Consider the following 15,667-nt stretch of genomic DNA (forward strand, 5'->3'; position numbering starts at 1 on the left):
GGAAATGTGTGAGAGAAAAAACAAAGAAAGAAGGCAGTGTGGTGTGCAGGTGAGATGCAGAGCTGCCCTGTGGGGCATCAGGGAGCCAGCTGCTTGTGACCTGTGCTGTATTCTGTTTGGAGCTTCAGCTGTTAGAGGAGGAGGGCAGAGGAGCGCAAGGAAGCTGGGGAAGGGCCTGGAGAATAAATCTGATGAAGAGCAACTGAAGGAGCTGGGGATGGTTACTGTGAAACAGAGGAGGCTGAGGGGAGACCTCATTGCTCTCTACAGCTACCTGAGAGGACCTTGTGGAGAGGCTGCTGCTGGTCTCTTCTCACAGGTCATTAGTGATGGAATAAGAGGGAATGGCCTCAAGCTGTGACACGGTAGGTTTAGACTGGACATTAGGAAGAGTTTTTTCAAGGAAAGAGTGGTCAGGGATTGGAATGTGCTGCCCAGGGAGGTGGTGGAGTCCCCAGGCCTGGCTGTGTTTAGAGGTGGTTTGGATGTGGTGCCTGGGGATCTGGTTTAGGGGTGACCCTTGTAGAGTAGGGTTAATGGTTGGACTTGGTGATCCTGAGGGTCTTTTCCAGCCTGAATGTTGCTGTGATTCTGTTAGTAGTAGGGAGGACAATTCTGGGAATTTCCTGTTCATCTGTGATCGAGGCCGCACAGGAGGGTCAATGGCATCCTGGCCTGCATCAGGAACAGTGTGGCCAGCAGGAGCAGGGAGGTCATAGTGCCCCTGTGCTCTGCATAGGTTAGGCCACACCTTGAGTACTGTGTCCAGTTCTGGGCCCCTCAGTTGAAGAAGGACATTGAGACACTTGAGCGTGTCCAGAGAAGGGCAACAAGGCTGAGGAGAGGCCTTGAGCACAGCCCTGTGAGGAGAGGCTGAGGGAGCTGGGGTTGCTTAGCCTGGAGAAGAGGAGGCTCAGGGGAGACCTCATTGCCCTCTACAACTACCTGAAAGGAGGTTGTAGCCAGGAGGGGGTTGGTCTCTTCTCCCAGGCAAGCAGCACCAGAACAAGAGGACACAGTCTCAAGCTGCACCAGGGGAGGTTTAGACTCGAGGTGAGGAGGAAGTTCTTCACCAAGCGAGTCATTCGTCATTGGAACGGGTTGCCCAGGGAGGTGGTGGAGTCATCGACCCTGGAGGCGTTCAAGGGGAGATTGGACGTGGCACTTGGTGCCATGGTCTAGTCATGGGGTCTGTGTTGATAGGTTGGACTCGATGATCCTTGAGGTCCTTTGCAACCTAAGTTATACTGTGATACTGTGATCTGCTTGGACTGTGGGTCAGAGCTTGTACAGTGTCTGCTCTAAAACTTTAGGTGTGCTTTTCTTAGTTTAGTTTTAAGGAGAGAGATAGTAGATGAAGGGAGGGGAAAAAAAGAAAGCCCTGCAGGTGAAAGATTTCCAATCCCCTTTTGTTGTCAGGAATGAGGAAGAAGTATTTTTTTGGAAGACCTGGTAATTGGCATCCAGCCTGACAATGAGTTTAAAAGGATGTTTCTCTTTTTCTCCTTAAATATGCTTTCATATTAATCTCTGGCTTTGAAGTTAATTGAGATACAACTCTTTTTTTTGGCAGTAATAGACCAATTTTGATGCCTGGTTTGCATTTGGAGGTGAATTACAGAGCTGGGACTGATGCTAGCCTGAGCAAGAGATGCTTTTCTGTCTGATTTTAAAGGCACATTGGCAATACACACTGCATGGGTATGTTAATAATGCTTATCAAAGTGCTGCCTCTCTTCTGTACATCTTAAATGCCAGACAATTGGAAAAATAGCCAAATAATGAAAGCAAACGTACTTTGTCCCCTGAAACTTTTCAGCACTAGTAATATATGGCTGCCTTCCAGTATCTTAAGGGGCAGAAAAGAAAGCTGGGGAGGGACTTTTTAGGGTGTCAGGGAGTGATAGGACTGGGGGGAATGGAAAAAAAAAATAGAACTGGGGAGATTCAGATTGGATGTCAGGAAGAAGTTGTTCCCCATGAGGGTGGTGAGAGCCTGGCACAGGTTGTCCAGGGAGGTGGTGGCAGCCTCATCCCTGGAAGTTTTTAAGGGCAGGCTGGATATGGCTGTGAGCAACCTGCTGTAGTGTGAGGTGTCCCTGCCCATGGTTGGAACTGGCTGATCCCTGAGGTCCCTTCCAACCCTGACAATTCTATTCTATATAAATCATAGAATTGAATAGAATAGACCAGATTGGAAGAGACCTTCAAGATCATCGTGTCCAACCTATCATCCAACACCACCTAATCAACTAAACCATGGCACCAAGCACCCTATCAAGTCTCCTCCTTGAACACCTACGGTGATGGTGACTCCACCACCTCCTCGGGCAGCCATTCCAATGGGCAATCACTCTCTCTGTATAGAACTTTCTCCTAACCTCCAGCCTAAACCTCCCCTGGCACAGCCTGAGACTGTGTCCTCTTGTTCTGGTGCTGGTTGCCTGGGAGAAGAGACCAACCTCTGCCTGTCTACACCCCCCCCTTAAGGTAGTTGTAGAGAGCAATAAGGTCACCCCTGAGCCTCCTCTTCTCCAGGCTAAGCAACCCCAGGTCCCTCAGCCTCTCCTCACAGGGCTGTGCTCCAGACCCCTCCCCAGCTTTGTTGCCCTTCTCTGGACACACTCCAGCAAGTCAACCTCCTTCCTAAACTGAGGGGCCGAAAACTGGACACAGGACTCGAGGTGTGGCCTAACCAGTGCTGACTACAGGGGCAGAATGACCTCCCTGCTCCTGCTGGCCACACTGTTCCTGAGGCAGGCCTGAATGCCATTGCAGGCTCATGTTCAGCCTACCATCAACCAGCACCCCCAGGTCCCTCTCTGCCTGGCTGCTCTCCAGCCATTCTGACCCCAGCCTGTAGCTCTGCATGGGGTTGTTGTGGCCAATGTGTAGAACCTGGCACTTGGATGTGTTCAATCTCCTGCCCTTGGACTCTGCCCATCTGTCCAGCCTGTCGAGGTCCCTCTGCAGAGCCTCTCTACCCTCCAGCAGATCAACTCCTGCCCCCAGCTTGGTGTCGTCAGCAAATTTACTGATGATCAACTCAATGCCCTCATCCAGATCATCAATAAAGATGTTAAAGACTAAAAGAGTAAAGACTAAAGATATTTGACTTGAATTGTTTCTTGCTTTGTACTCTGTAAAGGAAGCCTAAGGAGGGAGAAGTGGTCATGGAACTCTTGAAAACTTCTGGTTGAGGAGAAAAGCACATGGGATGTGAGTTTTAGTGGTCTTTGCAATTCACTTTCCATCCTTTGGAGTTGAGGTGCTCAATGAATTGCATTTATAAAGATGTAGCCTAATAACATTGGAAGGAACCACAGCAAGCAAACCCAGTGGTAGTGACTGCTGGTTTCTTCCTTTCAGAGAATGGAGTGGGTGGGCAAGTGTGGCAGCCTGCCATGCCAGCAGGGACTGTAGAATCATAGAATTGTTTGGGCTGGAAAAGTCTTCTGAGATCATCAAGTCCAGCCATCAAGACCTCTGATCCAGGCCAGAAAGTACCTCTGAGATCATCCAGACCAGCTGATGGTTTGGCAGCAGTGTTATTGGGCAAGGGTGCTGGGGGCCTCCCTCTGACCCAGACACAAGCTCAGCAGATGCTCTGAAGAGGTCAGACAGGGAAATGCCTTTAGGCTACTTGAACACTTCAGAAGAGCCATGCTGCTTATGTTTGCAGTACAAATTGATTATTGCTGGTCCATTCATGCAATTCATTTTGGTTTGCCATAGAGATGCTTTTGTCCCCCTTTAAATGGATTGATTTGTGTTCTGTCAAAGTGGCTAAGTCAGTGACACTTTCTGTTGCGTTTGGCAACGTTTGCAGAAGATAAGATTTGTGCCTCAGCCCTCCTTGATGAACACAAAGATCTTCTTCAGCACATAGGATTTCTGTGCCTGCAGTTCAATCCCTACTCAGTCTGTGTGGTGAGGCCAACAGCAGCAGCACTCGCTGCAATTCAGTCCCTGCCTTGGCAGCTGAACAGGGCCAGAATTTATACTTAAAACACTACTTGGCCTGGGGACATGGCAGGGTGGCATTAGCCTCCAGAAAGAAAAAATTCTTGCAGTCCTTGAGTGCTTCATTCAGCAACAGTTAGTGATTGAGTGTGTCGTAAACACGTGGGGCTTAGGAATGCCAATGGCATCCACCCCTGAAAGATTACCAAAATATACTTGGGGCTTTTTTCAGACACTAAACAGTCTGTCCTTCTGGGAGGTAGGCAGTCACTTGAGGAAAAGTGGGGAGAGGAGCTGGTAGAAAGCATCATCATCCCCATGAGGTGGGAAGCTTTTTTGATAAGCTGATCACAGTATCACAGAGCATTAGAGGTTGGAAGGGACCTCCAGAGATCATCCAGTCCAACCCCCTGCCAGAGCAGCATCACCCAGGGCAGTCTGCACAGGAATGCATCCAGGGGGGGTTGGAAAGGCTCCAGAGAAGGAGACTCCACAACCTCTCTGGGCAGCCTGCTCCAGAGCTCTGGCACCCTCACTGCAAAGAAGTTTCTCTTCATGTTGAGATGAAACCTTCTCTGCTCAAGTTTGTCTCCATTGTTCCTTGGCTTATTGCTGTGCAGCACCCAAAAGAGCTTGGCCCCCTCCACTTGATTCCCACCTCTCAGCTATCAATAGATATTGATCAGATCCTCCCCCAGCCTTCTCTTCTCCAGACTAAACAGCCCTAGCCCCAGTTGTGAGTTTATTTAATCAATGGTTCACAGGCTCCATGGGGAGGACTGTGGTGGGAACCAGTTGGTATCATCTTGCATGATGAGGATATTCTGTCCTTTCAGGAGTCCAGCATGGTGCTTTTTAGTGTTCTACCACTTGGCAACTGCAATATGCCAAGCAGTGGGGCCCTCAGCTATTGATAGACATTGATCAGATCCCCTCTCAGCCTTCTCAGTCAATAAACAAAGTTTAAGGAAGGCTATATATGTGTGGCCTTTGGTTTTGTTTTGTTTGTTTAATATAACATTCTTATGCCACAAGAGAGCTGTGTGTGATGGATTTATTTTTATGAATGTGTAATTTATTCACAGGTCATAGAATTGTTTTGGTTGGAAAAGACCTTTAAGATCAGCCAGTCCAACCTTCAAACCAACACCACCATGGCCATTAAACCATGTCCCAGAGTGCCATGGCCACACATTGCTTGAACACCTCCAGGGATGGTGACTCCACCATGTTGTTTAGCCTGGGGAAGAGGAGGCTCAGGGGAGACCTTATTGCTCTCTACAGCTCCCTGAAGGGAGGTTGCAGCCAGGTGGGGGTTGGTCTCTTCTCCCAGGCAACCAGCACCTGAACAAGAGGACACAGTCTCAAGCTGCTCCAGGGGATGTTCAGGCTGGATGTTAGGGAGAAGTTCTTCCTAGAAAGAGAGATTGGCCACTGGAATGTGCTGCCCAGGGAGGTGGTGGAGTCACTGTCCCTGGAAGTGTTTGTGAAGAGCCTGGATGAGGCTCTTGGTGCTATGGTTTAGTTGATTAGATGGTGTTGGGTGATAGGTTGGACTCAATGATCTCCAAAGTGGAGAAAATTGTGGCCTAATTTTGGCCTTCCAGTATCTGAAGGGGGCCTACAAGAAGGCTAGGGAGGGACTGTTCAGGATATCAGGTAGTGATAGGACTAGGGGGAATGGAATGAAGCTGGAGGTGGGGAGATTCAGGCTGGATGTGAGGAGGAAGTTCTTCCCCATGAGAGTGGTGAAGCCCTGGAATGTGTTGTCCAGGGAGGTGGTTGAGGCCCCGTCCCTGGGGGTGTTTAAGCCCAGGCTGGCTGAGGCTCTGGCCAGGCTGATCTAGTGTGGGGTGTCCCTGCCCATGGCAGGGGGGTTGGAACTAGATGATCCTTGTGGTCCCTTCCAACTCTGAATGATACTATGATACTTAGAAAGTCTTTTCCAACCTGGTTAATTCTGTGTTCTGTGCTCTATTTCCTGGCTTGGGCTTTTGGCTCATTTGTGCCTGCTGGCTGCTGCTTTGTGCTGTGCTTTTTCTGCAGATAGGCTGAGGGAATCCTGCTTTTTGTACCACATTTTTCTGGTTTTGCTCTGTAATCTCCATTCTTGCCTCACTTTTCTTTGTCTCAATCCCGAGATTTCCTGTGTTACTTTTCCCTCAGCTTCTGTGTTGGGAAAACAGAAATAGGTTAAGCCACTGGTTCAGTTGGACCTGATTTGTTCTGAGTTAAACCATTACAAAGGTGCTTGTTCTTTTCAAACCAAATGCAAAAGTAGTTTCTGAAAACTAAGTACATGATTTACTGCACTGCCAGGTACACATAGCTCTATTGGCAACCCTATGAACACAAACAAAAACAACTTTAAAGAAAACTGCTCTGAGGGTAGGAGGATGCTGCAGAGGGACCTGCCCAGGCTGGGTCAGTGGGCTGAGGCCAGTGGTATGAGATTCAACAGGGCCAAGGGCAGAGTCCTGCACTTTGGCCACAATAACCTCATGCAGAGCTACAGACTGGGGATGAGTGGCTGGAGAGCAGCCTGGCAGAGAGGGACCTGGCAGTGCTGGGTGACAGCAGCTGAACACGAGCCAGCAGTGTGCCCAGGGTCGGGGAAGGCCAAGGGCGTCTTGGCTTGTGTCAGGAATAGTGTGGCCAGCAGGAACAGGGATGGAATTCTGCCCCTGTGCTCAGCACTGCTGAAACCTTACCTTGAGTGCTCTGTGCAGCTCTGGGCCCTCAGAAGGGGACTTGATGGGGTGCTTGGTGCCATGGGTTAGCTGTTTGGTTGGGTTGGATTGGTTGATGGGTTGGACACGATGATTTTGAAGGTCTCTTCCAACCTGGTTTGGTTTATTCTAATTCTAATAAAGATCTTGAGGTGCTGGAGCAGGTCCAGAGGAGAGCAACCAGCCTGGGGAAGGGACTGGAGGGAAAGGCTGATGAGGAGAGGCTGAGGGAGCTGGGGGTGTTCAGCCTGGAGAAGAGGAGGCTCGGGGGGACCTTATGACACTCTACAACTACTTGGAGGGAAGTTGTAGCCAGGTGGGGGTCAGGCTCTGCTGCCAGGCAACTTGTGACAGGATGAGAGGGCATGGCCTGAATCTGTGATAGGGGAGGTTTAAATTGGATATTAGGAAGCACTTCCTCCCAGAAAGGCTGATTAGGCACTGGGATGTGCTGCCCAGGGAGGTGGTGGAGTTGCTATCCCTGGAGGTGTTTGAGAAAAGCTTGGATGTGGTACTTGGTGGCATGGTTTAGCTGATGTGGTGGTGCTAGGTTATAGGTTGGGCTTGATCTCAGAGGTCTATTCCAGCTTCAATAATTCTTTCACTGATGCAGTTTAAAACTACATCAGGTAGTAAACCTTATTTATTTGCATGAGAAATAGAAGCAAAACCACCCCCATGTGTGAAATATACAGGTGAGAAGGAGAAGCATATAGGTTGTATATACTCTGATGTACAGTAACTCCAGCATAGGTGGGAAGTGAAGCAAATCATGAGCCCTACGCTGCTACCTCTTTTTTCTAGCATGCCAGTTTATTACAGTGGATGTATATCAGGTTACAGCTGTTTCCAGACCCCAGTGGCAGAACAAGAGGACACAGTCTCAAGCTGTGCCAGAGGAAGTTTAGGCTGGAGGTGAGGAGAAAGTTCTTCCCAGAAAGAGTAAGTGGATATTAGACTGTGCTGCCCAGGGAGGTGGTGGAGTCACCATCCCTGGAGGTGTTCAAAAAAGGCTTGGATGTGGCACTTGGAGCCATGGTTTGGTTGTCAGGAGGTGTTAGGGATTAGGTTGGACTTGATCTCTGAGTTTTTTTTCAACCTGGTTGATTCTGTGTGATCCTGTGATTTGATACCAGCCTCAATTTGAGACTCGTGTGATACAGTCACACACTGAGAAGGGTAGGACATAGTTTTACTCTTTCTGGTGTTTTTATGCCAGATTTTGTTTACTGTGCTTTGGATGAGAAATATGTAGGTCCTGACCTTTCCTTGAACTTCGTGGTAGCCTCGAATAGCAAGCAGAGAGAAACCCTCAGGATCCCTTTTTTCCTTCTGTGCTACATGATTGTCACCAATAAAAAATGTTTTACTGTAGCCTCTTGACTACTTTATACAGTAGATCAGGCAGAGTGGAGAGGTACAGTTCATTTCAACTTCTTCAGCTGCACTGTTTTCATTGATGACTATTTGCCAAGAAAGTATCCCCTGGAAATTCTGTTATCTGATGGCTGTACAGTAGAGTGAGTTAGCAGTTAGGTACTTCCCCCCCTCTCTAAGCAATCATGCTGATGGCATAATTCTGGCCTGGTGGGAAGTCATCAGGTTGTACTTTATGAAACAGGGTAGGAAACTTGAGCAGGGTGCTGGGACCTGTGCTGCTCACTATTCATAGTGAGACTGAACGCACCATCAGCGGTGTGCAGATGACACCAAGCTCAGTGGTGCTGTCAATACACCAGAGGGACAGGATGGCATCCAGAGGGACAGGATGGCATCCAGAGGCACCTGGAGAAGCTGGAGAAGTTGTGCCCAGGTGAACCTCATGAGCTTCAACAAGAGCAAGTGCAGGATTCTGCACCTGGGCCAGAACAATCTCCACTGTCAATACAGACTGGGGGAGGAGGTGATAGAAAGCAGCCCTGAGGAAAAGGACTTGGGGGTGCTGGTGGATGAGAAGCTGGACAGGAGCAGGCAGGGTGAGCTTGCTGCACAGAAGGCAAATCACAGCCTGGACATTGCTAGCAGAGCCAGAGAGGTGATTCTGCCACTTTGCTCTGCTCTTCTGTGTCCAGTTCTGGGCCCCTCAGTTTAGGAAGGAGGTTGACTTGCTGGAGCGTGTCTAGAGAAGGGCAACAAAGCTGGGGAGGGGTTTGGAACACAAGCCCTATGAGGAGACGCTGAGAGAGCTGGGGTTGCTTAGCCTGGAGAAGAGGAGGCTCAGGGGTGACCTTATTGCTCTCTACAACTACTTGAAGGGAGGTTGTAGACAGGGAGAGGTTGGTCTCTTCTCCCAGACAGCCAATACCAGAACAAGAGGGCACAGCTTCAGGCTGTGCCAGGGGAGGTTTAGGCTGGAGGTCAGGAGGAAGTTTTACACAGAGAGAGTGATTGCCCATTGGAATGGGCTGCCCAGGGAGGTGGTGGAGTCACCATTGCTGGAGGTGTTCAGGAGGAGACTTGATGGGGTGCTTGGTGCCATGGTTTATTTGGTTGGGTGGTGTTGGATGATAGGTTGGACACAATGATCTTGAAGGTCTGGTCTATTCTATTCTATTCTATTCTATTCTATTCTATTCTATGACCTCACCTGCAGTGCTGTGTGCAGTCTGGAACACTCAATAGAAGAAGGACATGGACCTGATGGAGAGGGTCCAGCAGAGGCCATGAAAATGATCAGGGGGTTGGAGCAGCTCTGCTACAAGGACAGGCTGAGAGAGCTGGGGGTGTTCAGCCTGGAGAAGATGAGGCTCTGGGGAGACCTAATAGCAGCCTGCCAGTACCTGAAGGGGGCCACATGAAGGCTGCAGAGAGACTGTTTGCAAAGGCCTGCAGGGACAGGACAAGGGGCAATGGCTTCAAACTAGAGCAGAGCAGTTTTAGGTTGGATGTTAGGAACAAGTTCTTTGCTATGAGGTTGGTGTAACACTGGAAGAGGATGCCCAGGGAAGTGGCTGGGGCCTCATCCCTGGAGATATTGAAGGTGAGGCTGGATGAGGCCCTGGGCAACCTGATCTAGTTGGGGATGTCCCTGCTGACTGCAGGGAGGTTGGACTGGATGAGCTTTGGAGGTTCCTTCTGGCCCAGACCATTCTGTGATACTTTTGTATTTTGATAAAGGCATGATTTGAGGAGAAGCACACTGACTGTACTGGCTAATGCAGGCTATGGATAAAAGAACCAAATTATTTTCTCCAGGTGGTTGATATTGTTCATAGGTTTGGATGTTTGCTTTTAGGCTTCATTTTTAATTACCAGTTAGACAGATATGAGTGTACTTAATTTCCTGTCCAAAGTAGCAGCTGAAACAGGCAATCCCATGAACGCAAAGCTTCCTAGGTGTGTACCTTCTCTGAAGTGATAAGCAGCACACCCCATCAGAGGGATTGCCAGGCAACCATTCTTGTTACTGGCCTGGGAAAAAGGGAATGGATGGGATTGCCTTAATCTGAGGCTTCAGGTAGTCTGTGCATGATTTAATATATATTTTTCCTAAGTAGTCTGAAGCTGTGCCAGGGGAGGTTCAGGCTGGATGTCAGGAAGAAATTCTTCCCAGCAAGAGAGATTGGCCATTGGAATGTGCTGCCCAGGGAGGTGGTGGAGTCACCATCACGGGAGGTGGTGGAGTCACCATCACTGGAGGTGTTCATTCTGGATGAGGCACTTAGTGCCATGGTTTAGTTGCTTAGATGGTGTTGGGTGATAGGTTGGACTTGATGATCTTGGTGGTCTCTTCCAACCTGGTTCATTCTGTATTATATTCAACTAAGTTGTTCAGAGAGTTTAGAAAGAAGGAGACTTGCTTGTGGTCTTGCCCATCTGTTTTGGGAAGGAGCAGATCTAACTTACTGCTGACAAACCCATGGAAGATCTGCTTTTCCACCACCACACAGATAAATCACACAGCTGCAGAGCAGAAATCAATCTGCCAAGATAACTGTTGCTAATTATTCATCTTCTGGGGACAGGGTGGTTTAAGATTTGGACTATGAAATTACAGAGCTTTTCACCTCCTGCATTACCAGACTTGTTGAATCAGAGCAGTATCCAAAAGTCATTACCATCTCATGGCTGTGGGCTGCTGTGAAATGAGTTACTGGGCTTTATCCAGTTGTTAGTGGAGAAATTCCTGTCTAAATCACATAACTGTGATGGCTGCAGCTGGCAGGGGCCAGGCTGCTCATTGGCAGCCACAGCAGAAAGCTTGAGGACTGAATGCAGGCCAAGAGATAGGCTCTTTCTATCAAGAGATTTTTGCATGTACATGAGTCAACAGAAAGCTTAATAGGTGATTCTCCCTCTGTGTGCAGGGTACCACTGTCTACACACCTGTAGACAGAAGAGAAGGCTCTGAGGAGACCTTCTTGTGGGCTTCCAGTATCTGAAGGGGGCTACAAGAAACCTGGGGAGGGACTTTTAAGGTGTCAGGGAGTGATAGGACTGGGGGGAATAGAGCAAAACTAGAAATGGGTAGATTCAGATTGGATGTTAGGAAGAAGTTCCTCCCCATGAGGGTGGTGAGAGACTGGCACAGGTTGCCCAGGGAGGTGGTGGCAGCCTCATGCCTGGAGGTTTTTGCAGCCAGGCTGGATGTGGCTGTGAGCAACCTGCTGTAGTGTGAGGTGTCTGTAGACCTGTAGACAGAGCATTAAAGAACAATATTTGAAGGAAAGGTATAATGTATCCTGCTGGTAACTTCAGTGAGATTGCAGACTGGAGGTCAGTTAACAAAGAATATATATACAGAGTAAAGCAAACTGTAACACCACAAAAGGGTTTGGCACGTGAGGAAGTTAGTGTCTAAACTGAAAAGCTTAGTGCTCCTAGATTACCATGAAATCTAGGAAGGATGGGAAGCAAAATAGAGTAATTATTCCTAAAAAGGATTGGGGTTTGGCATGGAATTTAGTAGGGATTTAGACTAGACATTACTCATTCTCATGGTCATCCAGGATAATGCTTTCATTTTACAGCAATTCTTGGAGAACAGAAGGCTTCGAGGAGACCTTATTGTGGCCTTCCAGGATCTGACTTTCTAGAGTGCCAGGGAGTGATAGGACTGGGGGGAATGGAGCAAAACTAGAAGTGGGGAGATTCAGATTGGATGTGAGGAAGAAGTTGTTCCCCAGGAGGGTGGTGAGAGACTGGCACAGGTTGCCCAGGGAGGTGGTGGCAGCCTCATCCCTGGAGGTGTTTGCAGCCAGGCTGGATGTGGCTGTGAGCAACCTGCTGTAGTGTGAGGTGTCCCTGCCCATGGCAGGGGGGTTGGGACTAGATCATAGAATCAATAAGGTTGGAAAAGACCTCAAAGATCATCAAGTCCAACCTGTCACCCAAGACCTCACGACTACTAAACCATGGCTCCAAGTGCCACGTCCAGTCCCCTCTTGAACACCTCCAAGGACGGTGACTCCACCACCGATGATCCTTGAGGTCCCTTCCAACCCTAATCATTCTATGATTGTATGATTTTCCTTCTCCTCTTTGTAGATGTGCCTTTCTGTGCAGGACCTCAGGTGAAGCAAAGCATGAATAGAATAGAATTAACCAGGTTGGAAAAGACCTCAGAGATTGAGTCCAACCTATCACCCAACACCATCTAATCAATTAAACCATGGCACCAAGCACCCCATCCACTCCCCTCCTAAACATCTTCAGTGATGGTGACTCCACCACCTCCCTGAGCAGCACATTCCAATGGCCAATTACTCTTCCTATGAAGAACTTTCTCCTCACCTCCAGCCTAAACTTCCTCTGGCACAACTTGAGACTGTGTCCTCTTGTTCTGGTGCTTGTTGCCTGGGAGAAGAGACCAACCCCCACCTGGCTACAGCCTCCCTTTGGGTAGTTGTAGAGAGTAATAAGGTCTGCCCTGCCAGAGTTAGAGTAAGTCACCATCCCAAACACTGCATTTCACATCTGAAGTGAGGAGGAGCACTTTCAAACCACCACCACTTCTCTGAATGCTCTGTTCTTACAGGCAAAGCCCCCCAGAGCTAAGAAATCTCATCTTTTTCCCTAGTTTACTAGGGACAAGCTTCCATGTCTCTTGTCACACTGTAGAAAACTGAAGTCTCTTTGCCAGTTGCTGACAAAGCCTATTCATTTTCAGGGTTTTCATAGAATCATACAGTGGTCCAGGCCAGAAGGGACCTCCAAAGGTCATCCAGTCTGACCTCCCAACAGTCAGCAGGGATATCCCCAACTAGATCAGGTTGCCCAGGGCCTCACTGAGCCTTTTCCTACCAGAGCTGGCACAGGAGGGGAGGGCTGTGCAGCTAGGAGGGTGACTTGCCTGCTTGTACTCAGGGCACTGGCTGGGCCCATTCATGTAGGGGCACAAACTGGACTTTGTTGATCCTCCTAAGGACATGAGCAAGTTGAACAGCCCAGCTTTTCCTCCAGCTTTTTACTGCTTCAGGACCTTACAGCCTATTCTCACCTGGCTGCTTGCTTGCTACCCAAGCTCCAAACTGTAGCTGCGTGTTCCTATCCCTTCTGCCTGTGTGCCCAACACCACCTCTCTGTAGGGAGCTGAAAAGGATACAGTTTTCTGTCCTGATGGTAGAGGTTTAGGGAAGACTTTAATTAAGAGTCAAAGCTGCAGTTCAGGAGCCAATCAAAATGGTAGTGCCAGTTGTTTCTGGAGAGCTAACAGCAGGTGAAGAATGTTAAGCCTGCTCTTAAACTACTGTTAGCCATTAGTCAATGACCCTTCTGTAGGATTCCATAGAGAGAAGCAAAAGGGAAGTGAGAAACTGCCACTTGAAGCTTTTCATGCTGATCTCATTTTTTTGGTCTCTGAGGCTTAAAATACAAGCACTGAAAGCTGATATCTGAGTAGAGCTGGGGGTAGGAAATGTTGCTTAGGCAGATACTAGCCCATCAGCAACATCTGTAGCTGTATTCTGCCAGCTCCACAGAGATTCGATACTCTGATGCTTTTTAGAGTTAATCACCTTCATGTTTCAGTATTGTTCATTCTCAACCACATTCTTGCCTTTTACTTGGTTTATAAGTTTCCTTTTTTGTTTTTAATAGAAATGAGCTACTTTTATCTGTTTTTTTCATGCAGTGCTCACCCAATTCAGTGGCAGAGAAAGTGCTGTTGAACTTATCCCAGAATCGTCAGGGTAGGAAGGGACCCCTTGGAGGAGTGTAGTGCTGATGCCTGTGGTGCTCTCTGTTGGTACTCTTCAGCCTCATGCTGTGGAGTGACACATCAGCCTTGACATTCAACGGATCCAAAGCTGCAGGGACTTGGAGTAGATGCAGTTGTGTTAATTATTGTTGCAATCTACTGAATATAAAATCACAGAATTGTTAGGGTTGGAAGGGACCTCAAGGATCAGCCAATTCCAACCCTCCTGCCACGGGCAGGGACACCTCACACTACAGCAGGTTGCTGTAGTGCTAAAAATCTCCAGGGATTAGGCTGCCACCACCTCCCTGGGCAACCTGTGCCAGTGTCTCACCACCCTCATGGGGAAGAACTTCTTCCTAACATCCAATGTGAATTCTGGTTTTGCTTGAAAGAGCATCACCTTCTCTGAGATCTTTGTTGAATCTTATGCCCATGTTCTGCACTCCCTGGATTACCATAAATCCTGCTTGCTCTCACAGGCTTCAGTGGATGTAGTTAGGTGCCAGGCACAGAGGCAAAGAGAGCACAGAGGTGTAGCAAGGATTTGAGCTACATAGCACAAGAGGAAAGCTGCTCTTGGCCATCTGAAGAGCAGCAGGACTCGAACATCAGCACGTTCTGAGCTGATGCCTCCGAGGCCCAGTGACCCTGAAAGAAAACCACTACAGAAAGCTGCTCTGTAGTAAACACCTGGCTCAGATTTTGATGGTTAGAAATGCTCCAAAGCCAATCCAATTTAGAACTGTCTTCTTTTCCCCCCCTCCCCCTCCTTTGTAGCCAGTTTTCTAGACAACATGCCCTTGCGAAGTTCTGGCAAGTTCAGCATGGAGACCAGGAAAGAAGATGGTGAGAGCACAGCACCTGCCCCTCCACAGAAGAAGCTCTCCTGTCAGTGCCACCATCACTGTCCTGAGGACTCAGTCAACAGCACCTGCAGGTTTGTGCAATGTGGATTTGGTGGTGAAACATGGGGGAAGCCCTGTTTGTGGTAGCTCGGCAGCCTCAAGTTGGATGCTGCAGCATTTCTTTGAGCAGTAGTTTATGAATGAGTTGTTTACACACTAGATCTAAAAACCAGAGGTAAATTTCATCAAGATACCAGCTGCATATTTGTATATGTATGGTAAGGCTGTTTACATGTTTACCACCAGATCCAGAGAGGTGATTCTGCCACTTGACTCTGCTCTGGTGAGACTTCACCTGGAGTACTGTGTACAGGTCTGGAGCTGTTAAAATAGGAAGGACATGGACCTGATGGAGAGGGTCCAGAGGATGGCCACAAAAATGATCAGGGGGTTGGAGCAGCTCTGCTATGAGGCCAGGCTGAGGGAGCTGGGGGTGTTCAGCCTGGAGAAGAGGAGGCTCTGGAAAGACCTAATAGCAGCCTGCCAGTACCTGAAGGGGGCTACAGGAAGGCTGGAGAGAGACTGTTTGCAAAGGCCTGCAGGGACAGGACCAGGGACAATGGCTTCAAACCAGAGCAGAGCAGATTGAGATTGGATGTTAGGAAGAAGTTCCTCACTATGAGGGTGGTGGAACCCTGGAAGAGGTCTCCCAGGGAGGTGGTTGAGGCTCCTTCCCTGGGGATATTGAAGGTGAGGCTGGATGAGGCCCTGGGCAACCTGATCTAGTTGGGGATGTCCCTGCTGACTGCAGGGAGGTTGGACTGGATGAGCTTTGGAGGTCCCTTCCAGCCTGGACCATTCTGTGATTCTAATAATTGTATTAACTCATTGTCTATGAAAGTATTCTGAAGGTAGGGGTAGGTTTATAAAGGTGCATGCAGTTAAAGATGTTAGGAAGAAATTCTTCCTAACATGTTCTTCCCAGCAAG

The 15,667-nt window shown here is 48.7% G+C and overlaps 1 protein-coding gene across 2 annotated transcripts in view; it reads left to right on the top strand.

Moving 5' to 3' along the window:
* Positions 1-15,667, top strand: part of BMPR1B (bone morphogenetic protein receptor type 1B) — a 318,882-nt gene that overhangs the window by 251,197 nt on the left and 52,018 nt on the right. For both annotated transcript variants that reach the window (XM_068136787.1, XM_068136788.1), the window contains one exon: positions 14,611-14,770. In XM_068136787.1, the coding sequence (XP_067992888.1) occupies positions 14,628-14,770 (143 nt within the window). In that variant the 5' untranslated portion in view covers positions 14,611-14,627. The remainder of the gene's footprint in view (positions 1-14,610; positions 14,771-15,667) is intronic.

Source organism: Melanerpes formicivorus, unplaced genomic scaffold (genome assembly GCF_026170545.1).
Source record: "Melanerpes formicivorus ecotype bairdi unplaced genomic scaffold, bMelFor1.0.p_v2 SCAF_4, whole genome shotgun sequence".
Lineage (NCBI taxonomy): Eukaryota > Metazoa > Chordata > Aves > Piciformes > Picidae > Melanerpes > Melanerpes formicivorus.